This window comes from Ailuropoda melanoleuca, chromosome 15, assembly GCF_002007445.2.
Source record: "Ailuropoda melanoleuca isolate Jingjing chromosome 15, ASM200744v2, whole genome shotgun sequence".
NCBI classification, from domain to species: Eukaryota; Metazoa; Chordata; class Mammalia; order Carnivora; family Ursidae; genus Ailuropoda; species Ailuropoda melanoleuca.
The window spans coordinates 41,358,928-41,378,951 of NC_048232.1; the positions used below are offsets into that span (position 1 = coordinate 41,358,928).

General features: G+C 40.4%; 1 protein-coding gene across 1 annotated transcript in view; it reads left to right on the plus strand.

Moving 5' to 3' along the window:
* Positions 1–20,010, plus strand: part of HMGA2 (high mobility group AT-hook 2) — a 143,476-nt gene extending 123,466 nt beyond the window's left edge. The window contains exons 4-5 of the mRNA XM_034643962.1: positions 7,657–7,689; positions 19,847–20,010. Of these exons, the coding sequence (XP_034499853.1) occupies positions 7,657–7,689; positions 19,847–19,894 (81 nt within the window). The 3' untranslated portion in view covers positions 19,895–20,010. The remainder of the gene's footprint in view (positions 1–7,656; positions 7,690–19,846) is intronic.
* Positions 20,011–20,024: the final 14 nt, after the last annotated feature.

Sequence of the window (20,024 nt, forward strand, 5' to 3'; positions counted from 1 at the left end):
ATAACTTAATCAGATTATAGAAGGTTGGCTTTCGAAAGTAATCAGGACACTGAAATTTTTAAATGGTCCCCTGTTGATCTTTGCCCTCCATGCTGAAGGTGTCTGAGAGGCACCAGAGGGAAGGCAGAGACTCCAAAGGATTGGCCCCCAAATCTGTTTTCATGAGAACTGCTGTGGTATCTTGCCATACACACACAGGCTGATGTTAATAAACCCTAACTAGAGCAGATTGTGACTATTCTCATCCTTGAACAGATGAAATGAGCCCAGCCACAGTGAGGACACTTTGCTATAATAATCTAATAAATACTTTTGAAATGATGCTTACTTTTTTCTTTTGCATTAAAGTCTAAGAGTAAAGCCAAGTAAGTAAAAAATAAAGAACACCTTCCCTTCCCCCCAAAACCAAGCAGACATTCCAGAGATTTTGCCAAAACTCCCCATAGATTTATCACTTCTTAGGAGACTTTGTACAGAGAACTACAAAATCTCCTTTGCACTATAAGAGCCAGATGTTACTGTCAAATTGTAACCATCCGGGGCTACATGTGTACACACATTGCACAGTCATCTCTAACTGCACACAGGAGGCACAAGAAATAGAAGTTATGACCTAACTGAAGCTTTTTCGAAGCTGGAGGAAGATTGCCACCGGCTAAGTTATTGTAGATGGTTTCTCTTTACCAAGACCTCCCACCACTAGGGGGCAGGATCGTTCTCAACTGCAGAAGCCATGAAAACAAGGCTTCCAGCCCAAGAAAAGTGGCATATGCATGCGGCAGAGATGGGATTTGTATAGCTATAGCTGCGTCTCCTCCTCACACTGCTGCACCAACATTTGATCTGAAATAAACTCTTCAAACTTTAAACACACCGTATTCCTAATTACAAAAAAAAAAAAAAATCTTAGGTAAATAAAATAATTTTGGATCACTTGGCATTAGAGAGTCCCTGAACTCCACTCCCCTACTCAGTGTCAGTAACTGAGAGTTGATCATTTTAAATTGAATAGAAGTTACATTTTTCCTTTTAGAGCTCTCCTGGCTAGCCACCAAGAATTGTTACATACAAATTATTCCAGCCATTCCGTTTCAATGAAGAGGTAGAATTCAGAAGGGCTTGTGTGGGTATGAGAAGAAGTTAGCTTTGATCACAAAGCCAGCCATGGTGTACTGGAAGAAAAGCTGAAGAATAAACGAGAAAACTGGTACATCACACCTGATATAAGCAAATCCCTTCTTTGGGGACAGAGTCACAGAGGACTCTGTGTCTGGAGGACTTTGGCACAAAGTCCAGAGAGTCTGGAGGACTTTGGCAAAATAAGTGTCAGTGTTAGGAGCCAGGGCGGAGTGGCATGAGAAATGGAGTGCAGGGTCTAGGTGCACAGAAGGTATAAAAGTCTGTAGGATGTGTGGGCTACCAAAGCCTAATGACAAATCACAAAAATGATAAGCAGAATGGTCACCTTACCCTGGTTCTATCAGGCTAACGTCTATGAAATTATTGCTGTCCTGCTGGGTTTGACAAACACATGTGCAAGGTCCTATGGTTCAACCTAACCGTGTAATCCCGCTGAGTGAAAGGGAATCCTCTGCCTCCACCCATCCTGGTATTACAGGTCTGATGGAGAATTTGCACCTAAAGATCAGAGACCTTTACACGGCCCTCCCTGGAGCGCCAGTGTTCCACTGAGGGGCCCCTGGGGCATCCTTGGAGGTCAGCGAATGGGTTGGAGTGGAAGTCAGGTGAATGAGGCGCCGGCATTCCTGTCAGAAGTACCATTTTATTTTGTCTGCTTTCTGGTGTGGGATTCCACGGAAGATCTCGTTTGTAAAAGGAGAGGGAAAGGTCCTTACACTTTTTAAAAAATGGTTCAAAACTTGTAGAGCATGTTCGTTTTGTTAAAGGAACCCCAATATAAATCTTGACTTCGGGAATATTGAAGTTTTAGAATGGTAAATCCAGAGCGGCATGAACAAGTGTGTTGATTACATCATTTCGTGAAAGGCAGGAAAGAATTTTTGTTCTTGATGATGGTAATCTCCCTCCAGTTCGGTTCACGTCATAGTCAAAGAAAATACATTCAAAATACCACTGTGAAATTTCGAAGGGTGAAAGGCGTATTTCTCAGCACTGAATCTTGGCGAATGGTTATATACAGAAAGAAAGGGTTTTTTTGTTTGGTTTGGTTTTATGCCTTTAAACTATGGGACAAAGGGTGGAAAGAGGTGTTGTTCAAAACACAAGTCAAAAAAAAACTCCCGTAAATATGTACGCCACATGACATGAAGGGGCTGTGGGCCTTCATGGTTCATGGCCATGCTTGAAGTGTTTATGTAGAAACCGGACAATTACTTGTGTAGAATCGGGGCTGTGTCTACTTATTGAATTTGGTTGATACTTTTTACTACAAATAACCAATTAATTTAGTCCAGAAAGCAGTGGAGGTAATTGAGCAATCGGTCGATTCCTTTAATGAAATTTTCTCCAAATGGTAGGGATACATTCTTTAGTCAGTCAGTTCAGGCAAAATATGAAGGTTATCGCACTCCTGTGTTACAACTGCAATCGTAAGACCCACTTTTTCAACGAGCTGACTTAGGCATAAAGGACTCTGAAAGTCTAAAGACAAATATCTGTTTAGCAAATGTTTTTATTATGATCCCATATTTAATTTAAAATTTTATTTTATTATTATTATTTTTTTAAATTTAAAATTTTAAATAGCTGAGCTTATCTGTGAGATGTTATTTTGGGAGATGTTGAAGTCCCCTTCAATGTAACTCTCATTTCAAGAGAGTTGAACGGGGCTTTCATGTCTTGCAGAAGAAATGAGGGTTTTAAAATTCTTTTTTTAGTAAATAGCTAGGGGAATCTATCTCCCACTGTACTGCTGTGAGAATGAAAAACAATCTACGTGAAGAAAGGATTGTGCTAAGGAACAGAAGTACCTCTTGATTGAACAACCGTCTTACGATTTTAAAGCAAAGTGAACAAAAGCGCCTCCCAGTGGCTGGCAAAAACAAAAGCTATAATTAGATTAAAAATCTGCTGCTTGCATGAAACCAAAAGACCCATCTGTGCAGAGATCCGAATGAAGGGCTATTTTCTTTCAAAGGTCAACTTAAGACTCTTCACATAATGATCTTTCTTACTTTCCTGCACATTGTACCTCATTTTTTTCAAAATGAACTTAGTAAGCCCAATTCCAGCCTCATTTCATTTACCGTTTAGATTAGTACTAAAAATGAGCTATTAATGTCTAGGCCCTTTGTTATGAAGGATTTTCTTTCAATGCCTACCAGAAGGGTGGCTTAGCTGTCTAAGTATCAGCTTTAAATACCTAGACTCTGTGGAACCATAGGTTGGATTCTCAGGAGGGCTGGGGAACCCCTTAATTATTCGGAACTGGATGGTGCAGCAGGCCATTTCCTACACAAGTGCCGTTCTACAAAACCTTAACAACCAAAATACTCTGCGGACATTAAAAATTCAATAACTATTTTCCTTTCGTTTGGAGAAATACCAGTTTGCTGTATGATCTCAGAAATCTAAACTCACAAGCTTTTCTTTTTTGTATCCCTTGCACTTTCTTAGCATGCTGTATCCTACGCTCTGTACGAACTTTAACAATATTTATTTACATCAAGATTGTACTTTGAATTTGGCTGAGCTAGTCCAGTATAAAGATGAGCCCGCAGAGAACCACACTTTGAAGTCCAAGTGGTTAGAAAGGGCTTTTCTGAATCTTCCCATGATAATGTTCTAGTGATGGGGTCTTTTTAGTTCTCATGGTCTTATTTTAGCGTTGTATTAACCCAAAGCACGTGATCTTTAGAGTCCTTTGTTGTTGATGATGATGGTACTTCATTCTGGCTAGGAAGCTCTTTTACCTACTGTGTTTGAGATGTTTAAATGCAACAACTGAGTGAGAGATTTGCATGACAAGCTTTTTGAAAGGTTAACTCTGCCTTAACCTAAGCAACTCAAAATTTCAGTGCACTTAGAGTTTGCATACCAAGTCGACAAGGTGCCTATAGTGTATGAACTCAACACGTGTGCAGAGTTATTAGAAATGGAATCATCAGGGGCGCCTGGGTGGCTCAGTCATTAAGCGTCTGCCTTTGGCTCAGGGTGTGATCCCAAGGTCCTGGGATCGAGCCCCACATTGGGCTCCCTGCTCCGCTGGGAGCCTGCTTCTTCTTCTCCCACTCTCCCTGCTTGTGTTCCCTCTCTCAGTGGCTGTCTCTCTGTCAAATAAATAAATAAAATCTTTAAAAAAGAAAAGAAAAGAAACAGAATCATCAGAATCATCTAAATAAGCAAGTTAGAGGACTTTGCTACTTGTTCAATAGGATAGTCATCATGAAATCCACGCCTTTAAAAGGGACTTCTTCAGACCCTCCACAGCTGGTAACGAAGGAAGAATCTCCAAGTGGGAGAGAGGATCATCTGGACCTGTGGGGCCTGACTCGTGTCCTCTGGCATTCACCTGTCACCAGAAGCCTTGTAAGCCAGAGCTGGGCCCTGCCCAGGAAGCCCGAGGCTTCCTCTGGCCGTGGGGGCAGTGGGGAATCCTCAGATCCCAGAGAAGAAGGTGCAGCTGGAGGTGGAAATCAAGGCCACTCTCCACCTGAATTGGATCTGGATTTGAATTTGACTTTTTTGTGCAGGGGAGTGGTGAAGGAAGAAAATGGGTTTCCTCAGGGTATCATACAGGGGATTAAAAGAAATAGAAGACTCAAGTTGTGTTAGCTTTAGAAAATGATCTTAGGGGAGGTTATTTTTGATTCCCTATGCCTTAGTTTCCCAGGAAAAAAAAAAAGAAAGAAAGAAAAAAAAAGAAATAATCAGGTCTGGGCCCTCCTGGTCACGAAGGGGCAGGAGCTGCTAAAATAAACAGGCTTTTAGCTTCTGTGTGGGAATGCATGTATAAAATATGACTCACGCATTAAGGTGCAGGGAAATCCACTGCCAACCACGCTAATGGTTTGCATGCGTAGTTGATATTATTCAGTCCTCCTTCTAGAGATACAGTGGCCAACCATGTTTTTGATGACAAGAATCCTAAGAGGCAACTGGTTTCTAGGTACCCACACTCAGTGGGTAGGACATACCCCAAGGAAGATAAGAAACTTGCGGTTTGTTTGGTGTCCCAGAAGATTTCCAGACTAGTTTGTTTCCTTTCCCTTTTTATGAATGGCTGTAGTATTATGCTTCCGTCTGCATTTTCTACCAAAGCCATTCATAAAAATAAAAACAAAACAAAATAACAACAACAAAAAACTTTCTCGGCACAGTCTGGAGCCATTGGGTGCCAGAGGCTGGGAAAACATCCTGGCAGCCATCACCCCAACCAGCATTGAGAGCATTCAAGGGTCTGTTTGTTTGGTGGTCTGAGAAGTATGAAGTGCTGTGTGGAAGGGCAGCTGGTAGGAGTTCTGTGACACGGACTAGGCCGGGAGCCAGGGCTGGCTGAGGTTCAGACATTGTCTTTCCCCTCATTGAAGTGTCAGGACCTAATTCATGGAAAATCGGGTGAGCTGGCAGCCCTTTCAGAAGATTTCATTGAGCCCCGCAGTGTGCAGGAGTCCCATGAATGTGGTGTCCTCAGCCAAAAGAGGAGGGGAACTTCTGGGCAGTAGAAACCAGTCAGCCTGCAAGAATGTGTGGGGATTTGAAATGGTTTGGGAGTAAACATGTGTACAGGTGTCACCGGCAGGAAGAAAGAGAAGGAAGAAAGTGGTCCGTCCTTACAAATGACTCTTATGAAATGAATACTCTCTCAGCACACACTTTTGAATCCTAAGAGGCAAGAAGTCCTCATCATCCTGGGTTCAGTACCACCTGGAGAAAATATCATCTCGCAATCTGGGCTTTTATGATGTCATCTCCCCTGTGATTTAAAGTCAAAGGGAAGAGCTTTTTCTTTTCAGTGAACAAAAGTGTTTTGTCATTTTAAAAAGTTTTTATCTTGTTCATCTAAAAGCAAAAAAGCTCTGATGATTTTTATCTAACATGTTTAGTACATCAGCGGTAGGACCATCACACCATCAGAGAAATTCCGAGATGAAAGAAAATGAATAGGAGCTCTTCGCCTCGCGATAGGGTGAATTTGCCCCAACTTCTGTTATTTGAGAGAACTGTAGCGATTTTATTTTTTTCATTTGTGCCACAAAAACATGTCACGATCCACATCAGAGTAGCTCAGTTATGTTGGCAAATCCTGGTGATGTATAGATAGAAGTAAGCCTTCTATTTAGACTTGTGAGTGAGCACTGGGAGTAATCCATCAAAAATCTTGGGCTTCAGATCCTACTTTTACATAAACCAAGAATAATTTAAATATCTCCCAAATATTTTAATTATTGGAAAATTAATTTAGGTTGGGTAGAAAAAAATTCCCTCAGATGTCTCACTCAAAAAAGAGAATTCTGTACTACATACATAATTTAAGAGCTACAGATGTAAATATAACAAAATAGTCTGCAAATGAAACCATCAAGAAAGTGAACAAACCGACAGAATGAGAGAAGATATTTGTAAATCATATTCCGATAAAGAGTTCTGCTAAAGAACTCTCACAACTCAATAAGAAAAGACAAACTTTAAGACGGGCAAGAGATTTGAATAGACATTTCTCTAAAGAGGAAAAATAAACAGCCAATAAACACGTGAAAAGATGTTCGACATCATTTGTCATTAGGGAACATCAAGTCAAAACCACAGTGGCATTGAACTTCACACCCAGTAGATGTTTATAATAAAAAGACAGGCAGTAACAAGTGTTGACAAGTATATGGAGAAATTGGGACCCTTATATATTGCTGGCGGAAATGTAAAATGGTGCAGCTGCTTTGAAAAACTGTCTGGCGACTCCTTAAAAAGTTTAACATTGAATTACCTCCGTGACCCAGAAATTCCACTCCAAGCTATCTATACCCAAGTGAAATGAAAACAAGACTCCATTAAAACGTATATATGAATATTCATGACATTATTCACGATAGTCAAATGGTGGGAACAACTCAAATGTCATCATCTGACGGGTAGATAAACAAAATGTGGTATATCCATATAGTGGAATGTTATTCAGTCGTAAAGAGGAATGAAGTACTGATGGGTGCTGCAACACAGATGACCCCGGAAAACATGGTGCTAAATAAAAGAAGCCAGACACAAAAGACCATATATTGTATGATTCTGTTTACATGAAATGTCCAGAATAGGCAAATTTATAAAGACAGAAAGCTGAGTGGTTGTTTAGGGATGGGGGGGTGACTAGGAAGGCAGGAGGGAGTGGGGAGCAGTCGATAACGGGTATGGGGTTTCCTTGAGAGGAGGTGAAAATGTTCTAAAATTAGATCGTGATGGTGATTGTAGAACTCTCTGAATATACTAAAAAAAACTTGGAATTATACACTTTATGGGTGAATTTTATGGTATGGAAATTATATCTCAAGAACGCTGAGTGTTTTTGAACAAACTATTAACAAATTAGCCCCTTTCACTCCTCAAGTGAATCTAATTTTAGAACCAATTTTTTTCTTAACTTTGCAGGCAAGTGTCTATATTTAACATGTATATACTTAATTGTTTTCATTATGTATGTTTCCCTTTAAAATATAACAATTTTTTTGTTTGTTTCTTCCTTAGCCACAACAAGTCGTTCAGAAGAAGCCTGCCCAGGTAAGAGATGGTCATGATGATTTTTTTCCTCCCCATTAATATAAAAAGTAGAGTAAAAAAGATAGGACCCCAAATTAAATCTTTGATTAGAATTTTTCTAGTTTTGATTATGTCAGCATCGCAGTATTCTTGCAAATTTGTTTCATCCTCCAGACAAAGCCAGGAATACATAGTCTGAGACTGTGTCATTAAAAACCCTAGGGAGCGCCTGGCTAGTGCAGTCCCTAGTGCACGAGACTTTTGATCTTCAGATTGTAAGTTTGAGCCTCATGTTGGGCGTAGAGATTACTTAAAAATAAAATCTTTAAAAAACAAACAAACAAACAAACAAAAAACCTACACAGTCAAGGCCTGAAGTGTACAAAGCAAATGCAAATACTTTAAAAAGTAAAACCTTTATTTCCATGCCTCATATAAAACAAATGTTTAATAATCTTATCATGTGTTTTGCCAACTCTTAAACATCAGATTTTGTCCTTTCCTTCTATCTATTCATATACCATTGACTTGATACAGGATTTATTAGCTGAAAAATATATTGTGATTTATGACAGGAATGTAATCTGTTCATTGCATTATTCCATAACCTTTGATAATCCCAAAAACCCTCAAAGAAAGTGGGGGAACTGGGAAGTTAAGTTATCCCAATTTTGCAGATTGATGAACCCTCAGGTCCTGCCTCATTGGCCGAATCACATTTTCTGAAGTCTTGGCAACATCAAAATTAGGAACCAATTATACTTCTCTTATTCTTTATGCCTGGTGTTCCTTGTCCTAAATATAACCTATACATAGAACCATAAGAATCATATTTTTTGAGGAAGTACATCTTGAAGGGAAAAAAAAAAACTGAAGAATAAATTAACCATGATCACCAAGTAGTGAGCTGTTATTAACATTTAAAAATGTCCCACTATGCTCCCCTTCTGGGTTTTAAAGAGGTGCCCAGGAGAGGGCATCTGGGTGGTGCTGTCAGTTGAGCCTCTGACTCTTGGTTTCCACTTGGGTCATGATCTCAGGATCATGGTCTCGGGGTCATGGTCTGGGGGTCATGGGCTCGAGCCCCGTGTTGGGCACCGCACTCAGCACAGAGTCTGCTTGAGATTCTCTCTTCCTCTCCCTCTGCCCCTCCTCTGCTAAAATAAATAAATAAATCTTTTTTAAAAAGATGCCCAGGAGATCTGAATACACCAAACAGAACCTGCTGAAATAAGTTGTTACCCAGGGTCATGGGTTACCAAGTTCTGTTCTTTGTAGAGCTCTTTCATATATTTTACAATATGCTTGGGATCTTTTCCCTAGTGGTCTCCGAAAATGTACTTCACACCCTGTGCTCTTAGGACAGTGGTGCCTTGCCTGGGAAAGACCATCCGATCAATCTGGTGTGTCTCCTATTCTTTACAAAGGCTGGTTGAAAGAAAATTGAAACTTCTAAACACATGTAAGCATATAGGGAAAATGTGTCAATAATTACATGTGTGTTTTAAGTAGAATAAAAGCAGAGTTCAACTGAAAAAAACCCAAAATTCTCATGGCTGCCCCCATAAAAGCCAAGAGTGGTAGGGAATACTAAAAATAAATACCCAGTGTTTGAGTGTTTGTAAACAATTTAAACAAAACAAAATATAAACAGAAACATTTTAAATAGGAGATTCCAAAGATATTTAGCCTCTCATTTTTCATCAATAAGAACTTCAAGAGAAAGTAAATTTAAAAGTCAGTGCATTTGGGTCAGAGGTTACTGCAGTGTTCTCTGTTGCATCACTGGCTGTGAACACTCGATTAATAACCTTACGTGGTCTGTTAATGACATTGATTCAGTCTCTATTCTTGGTGTTGTAGGGGAGATGAGGCCAACAAAAACAGTCATTGCATCTGAGAAATGTGTAGTCTAGTTAAGAGGTTCTTAACGTTGGCTGCATATTAGAATAACCTAGAGATTGTATATATGAATATTATATATATCTATCACCGTGTGTGTATAACACCCACACATACGTATGTGGCTATTATATATATCTCAATATGAGATATATATGTGTGTGCGTGTGTGTGTGTGTGTATACGTATGTATACGTGTGTGTATATGTATGTATATGTGTGTGTGTGTATATATGTATGTATATTTGTGTGTGTGTGTATATCTCACATGTATATATATGCCTGAACACTGCCCAGTAGTGTGTGTGGAGCCAGCCCTTGTGAGCCAGTTGTAAGCATCTCTTTCAAATTGTATGTTTGGTGATGTCAGGTTGATAGCTTAAAATCCACTACAGTGTGAGTATTTACCCCATGGAAACTGACTACTACAAATCAGGACCTTTTTTTTCCTGGATAGCAAGTTTACCTACATACCACTGACCCCACCCTTCAGTGATTCTGATTATCTGATCTGAAGACCCAAGCATCATTCTTTCTATGAACTCCCCACATGATTCTAAGGTGTAGCCAGCCAGGGGTGAAGAAGATACTGGGTGAACACACATGAGAAGACGTGAACATTTGTTGAACAAATGACCACAGAATGCCAGCATATATGAGGCACATAGGGGATGCAGATGGATGAGGGGAATGCCATGTGTTATTTAAGGGGATAGTTCTTGGAAGACTTTTTTTTTTAAGATTTGTTTATTTATTTGAGGGAGAAAGAGAGAGAGTGTGCGTGAGTAAGCAGGGGGAGGGGCAGAAGGAGAGGGAGAGATAATCCCAAGCAGACTCCCTGCTGAGCAGGGAGCCCAACACAGGGCTCTATCCCAGGACCCTGAGATCATGATCTGAGCTGACATCAAGAGTGGGTCACTTAACTGAGGAGCCATCCAGGTATCCCTGGAAGCCTTCTGATTTTGTTTTTGTTGTTTAATTGCAGAGGGGAAAATGGAGATGTAAATTAGGGAAAGAAAGAAAGATGTTATCAATGAAATGAGTGGCATATTCAAAAGTAGAGAGGCAGAAACAAATGGTAGGTGGAGATTATCGATGTGGCCGAAATTGATGGCAAATTGGTCAGTGATACATCAAGAAATCATAAATACTTTCCAAGAGAATCAGGAATATCAAAGAAAGCACAGATGGACTGGGTTGGTCTTCACTGATCCATCTGGCTGTTTTACAGACCCTTCTCCAGATTTGCCCTCCAGAGGAAGAGTTCAGAGTTTAAAAAAAAAAAAAGTGAGCTCATTGGGTTTCCTAATCTATATTGTCTAAGGATACAGCAATGAATTATATAAACATGGGGGCTATGTGGAAGTTCATGGAGGATAATGTAAATTTAACACTACATTCAAAAGGATCTCTTCCTTTTCCATCTGTTTATTTCAAAATACCCTCCCAGATGGCTTTTCCATGTGGCAGTCTGGATTGACTCAGGCTCATATCCTCTCTTCATCAACAGTACTTTGAGGGGCTCCATTCAGATCCTGCTTTGAGGTGGTGAAAATTTTAATACAATTAAATATTTTACGTCTAAAGAAAAGGGCTCAGCGCTGTGTAAAGAGACCTAGATTTTGCTTTTTGGCCCCATCACTGGGTGAATTAATCTCTCTGTTCCCTACTTACTCATCTGTGCACTGGGATAAGAACATACCCCCTTGGTCCCAAGAAAATTTGGAGAGATTCGAAATTATATAAATTCCAGGGTGTATTGCTCATTCTGACTTATTTTTGGATGCTGGGTTTTTTTCATTTCCAGAGATTTATACTCTCAAAAATCCTAGAACTCGCATTAGTTCAAAACTACTATCTTTTTGACCTCTGGTGTTTTCACTGCACTTTTTAAAAATGAAGATTGTTTTAACTAAGGGGGAAATGTTACAGTAATTGCTACATCCTCTCATTAGGACTAAAGCAGTCAGAATCACTGTTCTCGTATGTATGTCACATTTATATGGAATTACAAAGACTCCATTGTAACTACTCTAATGCCATCAAATTCTGAAAGCTCCCCAGAGCTTCAAGAATACCACTTCTTAAAACTGGAATACAAAGCAGCAAAATTCATTCTGAGGAGACAAGTCTAGAATTACGATAAGTTTCAAAATCTCGATCTATGTTTATGCATATAAATACATGTGTCCAGAGAAGAATAAAAATTTAAGGGAAGCCCTACTGCAGGGATTTGTGTTCATAAAGCCCACCAGGTGCCGTCAGCGAGAGACCTCGAGTGTGTCCTGCATCCTCACGGGAACCTTAATGGGCTCTTAACAATCTAAAGAGAAAAATCCACAACAGTCACATGAATTTTTTAAATTACAGAAACAGTGAAAACACAGCTTACTGGGAGAATTCTGCCATATTTTTATTTAAAATGACAAATTAAGCCATAAATAGAAATTAGCTACTATGTTAGTTTTTAAGCAATTTGAAACAGTTGACTTCTCAACCACATGGATCATGTCCTTAACTTTAGTAGGAAATAGTGGTGGGATTTGTTGTCGTTGTTGTTTTTATACGAGAACACCATAAGAGTATGAGGTTATTCTTATGGGCAGTGGGAGCCTTGTTTCTCAAGTTTGTATTTTGGTAAGACTAAATCTCACGCCATCTCCAACTTCTAAAAAGATTTTGCTGGTTGGTCGGATATCTTACTGTTTCTGGATTTCCTTCTTTTAAGGCTTTAAGCGGAGATCAGAAATGACTCCTGCTCTTTAATTCAGACATTTTGTCCTCACCTGAGTCCTACCCAAAGGGAAAACAGGTTTTAAAAAATCCCAACGGTTCTCCTTAGCTTTCAACCCAATTTCCTCATTGTTGTACTTACGTGGGCAAGCTCCGCCTCTAGCAATTAAGACAGGTACAAACCTACTCCTTTTCAGTTTCCCTAGGAGAGGTTTGGAAAGTTCTCTCTTTCTAAAAGAGTAGAAACAAAGCTTTCTGTTTCAAAGTAGAGTTTTTACCTGCAAGTAACATCTTCTGTGGGTGTGTGTACCTGGGCAAAGAACTCTCAGTAAGCCTGGTTATCATGGGATTTTTCCCCTCTTTAAAAAAAAAAAAAGGTTGAGTGTTTTTACAGGGACTTCAAGGGCTGTTTTAAGGATGTTTATATTTCAGACAACCTAAACATTGTTTGGAGCAAAATGAGAGATTTCATTTTGGGACAAGCAAGTTGATGAATTGCAGTCAGCACCTTGTTCTTAAAGAAGGCATTTTTACTAGGAGCTCTCAGTGTAGACATACAAAGGAGAGGGGGGAGGGAGACAGAGGGGAGAGCATTCTCAGTCTAACACTTGTCTTTTGAATGGTACCTTGGCCAATGCAGTAAATAGTTGCTAATAAATCAGACTTGCAAATAGTCACTCCTACTCACTCAGGGAACGCAGTGATTTCTGCTGCCGAAGTCATAAAGAGTACTGATTTATTTATTTTCCTACTTATGCTCTTTCAAGCTGGTAAAACATTTTGCGAGCCAGGAAATGTTTGGTACCAACTGGCAAAACCTGAAGAATTCTATCAAAGCCCAGCCTGAGTGGCACTGTTTTTTTGTATAGGACATACTTTTTGATTTAACCTCGGACCTCTGACATGCAGAGGTCAAGGGAAAAGGAGAGAGCACAGTAGATACCAATGTTTAACCCTTACAGTAAAGTCACTCAAGGATATGATAGCACAGAGGTAGGGCAAGGAAACATATCAATATGATTATTAACCATAAGCATACGAAGTACTTAGCTTGGCTAACCCTTGTAATAAAGGAATGTGGGCAAGGTGAGCTCAGCTGTGTCTTGTCAGGGACTGTCTCAGAGAGATGACATAAACTTCTAACAGAAGTAAAAAAAAAAATCACTCAATTTCAGGCAATAGATAAACCTCCACAGGGCAAAATTAAGTGTTTCTGGGCTTGCCAGATTTCCTATAGGATTTTTTTTTTTTTTAAGTATGATTGTTTTTAACCGTGTGGTGAAGTCCATAGATCAGGTTAAAAAGGAAAATGGCAATGTCTGCCTGATTTTCCTCTGCATTTTGAAGTAAGTTGAGTAAAAACCAATTGTTGATCCAATATTCAGACTTTCTTCTCATTATCCAAACATGCTGACCCAAATTAATATGAATATATAGTAACTGGTTTTAAAACCTGGTCTTTCTAAAAAAAAAAAAAAAATCCTTAATGTTTGAATAGCAATATGTTGCTTGGTTCAAGACACTATTTTACATTCAGGAAGTGTTTGCTGGACACTCGAATGTATGTTGAGAAATTGTTTGTTGACTTATTACTATTACTGATATTTCCTAATTTTATCCAACAGTCCTAACTCAGGACAATGAAAAATGTTTGGTGAAAAAAGTTTGAATAAAATCAGAAATGTTCTTTTCCCCGGCAGTAAACACAATAGATATGCAAAAACTTACACACATAGAAAAGCAAGAGAAAAGTTTTCTGCTGGTCTCTGCCACCAATAAACACGTCTGGAATATAACCACTAAATACCCTTTGACGTAATCGTTTTTAAAAACTTTGCTGAGGTGCCTGGGTGACGCAGTTGGTTAAGCGCCCAACTCTTGGTTTTGGCTCAGGTCATGATGTCAGGGTCATGAGATCAAGCCCTGCATCAGGCTCCGCGCTAAGCATGGAGCATGCTTTAGATTCTTTCTCTCCCTCTTCTTCTGCCCCTCTCTCTCCCTCACTAAAATTATAATAATAATAATAATTAATAGATAAAAATAAAAACTATTTTGCGTAAAAACAAGAACATTCCTCAACAGTTTGGGAAATGTTGAAATAAATTTCCTTCTTCTGAATGCTTCTTCCTTCAGGCAAAAATCCTTTTGCTACATCTTAAGCTATTTTTCAAATATGAGGCTCCTTCAGTAAGCAGTAGAACTAGCACGGAAAATTGATAGAGCTCGTGGCCCTCAGAAATGGTGACTACAGAATCCTGAAACTTGAAGTGAGTTCACACGTGAAATGATTTCCCTATCTGCAAAGTGTGACTCCCTTCTCAAGATAGTGGTAAATATTACTTCACCCCAGGAAAGAAATCTGTAGTATCCTGGGGATGAACGTTACCTCTGTTTACAATAATTTCAGTGACAGAACGCTGATCAAGGGTGCAGGTGAGACAAACAGGAGTGCATTTTAGAAATCAAAGACGCCTTGTTCTGTTTTCTTTTCGAGGCGTTATTTAAAATTTTCTTTCTCAGCAGTCTCTCATTGAATCACAGGTAAAGAAATAAAGATAGAATGAGTAACTGTAATTAACAATAATTATTCCACACTAGATCGTACAGGGTTTTATACTGGCTTTTTGTTTGTTTGTTTTCTTCAAAATTTCCCCATTCGGTTGTCACTTTTTTTTTTCTTACCCTGCTGGGCAGTTAGATGGGTATTGTCATTACTGGTCTGACGCAGTGAGAATATGGCATGAGTTACACAAGTCATTAATGTCAGGGTGATGTTGGTGGGCAAAGACCTCCAGGATCAACCTTCTTTCCTTAAACACCCCTCAATAAAAACCTTAATGCTGACTTTATTAAGTTGATGGCAACGCGTGCAAGGTAGTCCTGACGCTTGTGTATTTCCAGACACATAAAGCTAAAATAAAGAAAGGACGGGGTACAAATGCCTTAAATATCCTAACTTCTTCAGTCTCCTTTAAAAAATATATTTCCCTCCTAGCATTTCCACCAGAATGCCTTCCACTTGCCAGGATATCTGGTTTATATATGTTCCATTTAACGTATTTTTTAAAAATCTGATGTAAAGTTTTCCTAGTTGGAGGAAATAATCACTTTCCATTAAGTTAAACAGCCTCAATCCATTTTAAATGAAATATCTGACAGAGAAATAGAAAAACTCAGCTCTGTGGTCTTGCGGGTCACGTAGCTGCAGATGGAACTTGAGAAATCGGTTTCTGGTCCTTGCTGCTGAGAAAGAGAGTCCACTATTTCTGTTCTGATGGGACTGGCTGGAGATATTCAAGAACATGAAAAACTCTGAAATGGGTCATTCTGAGTCCTTAAGGATTTGAACATATTAAGATGACAAAAAGAATTTGTCATGAAATGCTAATGACTCTTCCTAGACAACCAGGTATTTGTAGGCTTATTGGCAAGATAGCTGAAATTACAGATGTATTTTTAGCCTGCAGCATTTCACAATAAAAGAGTTGCCGAATTCTTTGCCATCAAGGAGGAAAAAATAAGGATTTATTAAAGCTGACATGGACTGCTGTGATTTTGCGCTCCTTAACTATACACAAAGAAGGGGATCACGAGGACCCGAGTCCTCAAATGTGCAAGGAGAGTATTTCCGTTTCCTGGTTCCATTTAGAATTCACTGGCCTCCCTTCCACTGCAGACCTGCTGTTTAGTCTGCATCCGAAAATTAAACCCAGAGCTTCGGCTCTCACATTAAGTACTAAATTTTCCTCCGGCACACACCCTCGCTTGTGTCTATGTGCTAAGATGGACGATTGGACTCTTAAGACGTTTTAAAATTCCATCAAGCATCGAAGATAAGGTTGGATATGGGGCTGTCTTCTTCCTCCTTTTGAGTCCATGAGCGGAAGTACACCCAAAGGTAAATGCCACATGCTGGAAGTGCAAACTATATTTCTAGGTTTTAGTGGGGTGTTTTTTCAAGCTTCACCAAAGCAATGAAAGAGTTACATTTATTAAATTCCTTTTTTTAATAAACGAACGAAAGAAAAACTAAGGCAAAATGAGTGCGATTTTCCAGGAGTCATAATGAAAATATAGCTCTCCAGCTCTGCCCACTTTCCTTTCCTTCTCATCGGTTTTCTGCCCAAAACACTCGCATGTTTCGCCCCAATGTGGTGCAAGCCTCCGTTGTCTTTGTAAAGTAGCCGTGTGATTAGCTGGGAGCTGTTCAGTGTTTAGAGGTCTTGGTGGCTGGTGCTTATAAAAATGTCACTGTGCACTTGCACTTGGAAAAGTCTTTTTATCCTGCATTCCTGAAGCCCCATTCCAACAGTTAGCCTCCTTGACCAGACTGCTGCTGTTTGCCTTCCCACCTTGCAGACTAGCCTCTAATGAGATGTGGGTCACTCTCGGCTATCGAATTTCCACCTCCTTATTGCCTCAGAGCTGCTCCTGGGGGGGGCTACTCAAAGCTCAGAGGTCCCTTGGCCATATGTTGCAAATTAAATAGATATCTCAAGGTGCAAGCTATGGTCTAGAAGGAGTGGCAGTGTCTTCTAAGTCACTGAAGAGGATTGAATCTCAGGGGTCCCAACCAACTACCCTATTATGGAAATAAGATTCCTTGGGGACGCCAGAGCCAGTTGCCTATTCCCTTACATCACTGGTTTCCATCCACACTTTGCACCACACAAGGGCCCTGTGTGAGGTCTGGTCAGCTGTGACATGTAGGGCAGCCGAGGGTGGGTTTTCCAAGTTCAATCTTTTTTCCTGACAGGGAAGATTTTTCTTCTCTTAATTATACCCATACTTTTGTCACAGCAACCACACATGTAGCAAAAGTTAAGTCATTGAAAAGGTGAGAACAGAGGTTTGCAGAGGTGAGAAGTGCCACACGCCCCACCGTCATCCGCTTGGCAGCCATGCTGTCCCTTGGAGGGTGGCCAGTCGGGGCCATGCCAAGACGAGGGAATGCTCCAGTAACTAGACATTTGAGAAAACCATCATTCAGAGCATATGAGAGCCACATTACTTCCCAAAGTTAACAGAGTGAGGCCCCCACCCTCTGACATCCTACTTACATACCCAGGACTAACTGACAGCTACTAGTAGAAGAATTGCAAGGTCAGCGGAAAGATACATTAGTCAAACAACTATCCGTGTTGTGTTAAGAGCTGTTAAGTAAAGGAAACAATATGAGGGACCATCATTTTCAGCTGAGTTGTGTCTAAGGGATTTAAATAAACCACTTACATATCGGGAGCTTCAAGAGCTCAAATCAAGCAAAGTTTCTGGGAATGTTTTGAAAAGCCAATTGCATTCCATCTACTGCAAGGTCTTTGTAAGTTCATGGCCTGAAAGTTCTATTTCCTTCCGGATTTGGAAGTACTTTGGTTTCCAGATAGTACAGAAAAATCGGGCACTTGGAAATTGGAATAATTACAGCTAAATCCAGAAAGTTTTCTAGCTTGACCAAGTTCTATTAATTTGTTAAACATAAGAAGGAGTAAAAGATACCTGCCAGTGTTTATGCTGTGGTCTGTTTCAGAGCAGTACCCTAAGTTCACACCTTGGGTCATAATGAGAAGTGAGTCCCTGGGGGACGGATGAAGAGTGGATCTGCCGAACAGCTTAGTGACTTTCTGGAATTTAAATATTAAGTGAAAAGACAAGGTCATAGGGCAGCCGAACATTGGCTTGTCTCTCTTTCGTCTGTCTGGCTTTGATCATGCTACATCCTCCTTTGTGGCCGGGACTCCACAGAGAATCTCAGGGTCATGGCCTGTTGCCTATCAAGAGGTATAAACCTGCTGCTTAAATATGTGGAGCCCTCAGTTTGGGGGTTGGGAGCGGAGGGGAGGTAGCCTCGTACGTTCCACATTTCCCACATAACCCGAAGCAGACTAAACAAAACCGGTGTGAAATCTCATGACTTGATGCTGCTGTGGTTTTATTTTTTAAGCTGTAATCCATTCATTTGTATGTGTGTTTATTCCCAGGATTTACAGCTTTCTCCGTCTTTGGGGGAAGAGAATGTTTGAAACCTTTTGCAAGGGGTTTGCAGTAAGCATTGGTCTGTGATTAAAGCCCTGGGTAGAGTGTGTGAGTGAGAGAGAGAGTGTGTGTGTGCGCGCACACGCACTCATGTGAGTGTGTGAGTGCCAGTTTGTGTGGGTTTTTTCCCTCCCGTTTGCTGCTCTTACGCAAAAGCGTCACACATGGTAACATTTAGGAGCTCCTTCACAGCTGAAGTGTTTCAAACACTAATGAATGGAAGTTTGGTCATATAATGCAGACAAGCTTTAAGGCATGCTTTACTGAATGGTGTACTGTAGTGACCTGGGAAAGGAAGAGAGGTATAAATTGTGTCAGTTAGCCACCCAGACAAAATGAAGCCATGTGGAAAATCAAATCTATTAAAGTATGAAGACTGTTATAAGCTGTTTTAAGCTGGCCATTCTTAAAGGGGCTCAGTTTGCTGCAGGAGTAAATGTTTACCTCTTCTCCCAGATCTTTTTCACATGCCGTCTTATGAGACAGTGTGCAGCATTTGATAAAAATCATCCTCTCACTAACGACACTTTTATCAGAAATGTTTATTGTCTCCGCTTTACCACCCATGTCCTGAAAGGTACTGCACATTTGTTAAATAAGCAAAGGGAAAGAGAACCGTGCAGCTCAAGCCAGCTTGCAGAAACTCCAACAAATTCCAGAGCCATAAGGGATCAGGGAAAAAAAAAAAAAAGAAAGAAAAAGAGAAGAAAGAATTAGATTTATATGAAGAGGAGGCCCTGCAAAAACATATATATTAGATTTTCTCTGCTTGGCCAGCCCACCATTAAACGTTTGGTCAATGTGGATCTAGTATTGACATCCAGCCGGTATGCCAAACTTTGCTCATTGTCTTAAAATGTGCTTTAATAAATACAAGGATGAGGAACTCGATTTAGAAAGGAAGTGAGTAGTCAGCTCTCGCCACCCTCTCCCAGGCGCGCCCAATTCCTGGCCCTACTCCGTCTGTAACTTTGGGTTCATTCCTTGCCATGTCTTGACTTTCTTGTCTATCAGATGGGAACAATAACAAAGCATGCCTAAAAGCATCTAGCAAGCATCATAAAAGTATCCGCTATGACTATGCCAGTATCAGCAGGACGGGTTCATTTGTGTCTTAAGAAAGGATTTCCCTTTATTTTTTGCTTACTTGTGCACTGGTTTTTAAAACTGATGGCCGGCATGCTGTCGGGAAAAATCTATCCATTTCTTTTTTACTCTAATTGGTGCGTAAGCTTACATTGGCCTGACATTCTCTGAACTGCAAACAATTGAATTTGCTGACCAGCCGCCATGATGTCAAGCCTTAAGTCAACAGCGGCTAATGACTGCTCTGGGAAAAAACAACACCTTGATTCCTCCATTACGGTTTAAGAAGGCCTGGGAATGAGGCCTTGCCGATCATCCGCGTCCTCTTTTGAAGCCAGCATAATGGGCTGTGGAAACAGATCATGTCCGAACTGTCGGTAAGAAGGGCCCACAGGTGTAATGGTTGTGCCTCTGTGTGTTCCAGGAGGAGACTGAAGAGACATCCTCACAAGAGTCTGCAGAAGAGGATTAGGGGGCGCCGACGCTCAATTTCTACCTCAGCAGCAGTTGGATCTTTTGAAGGGAGAAGACACTGCAGTGACCACTTACTCTCTATTGCCATGGTCTTTCCACTTTCATCTGGGGTGGGGAAGGGGGGGGGC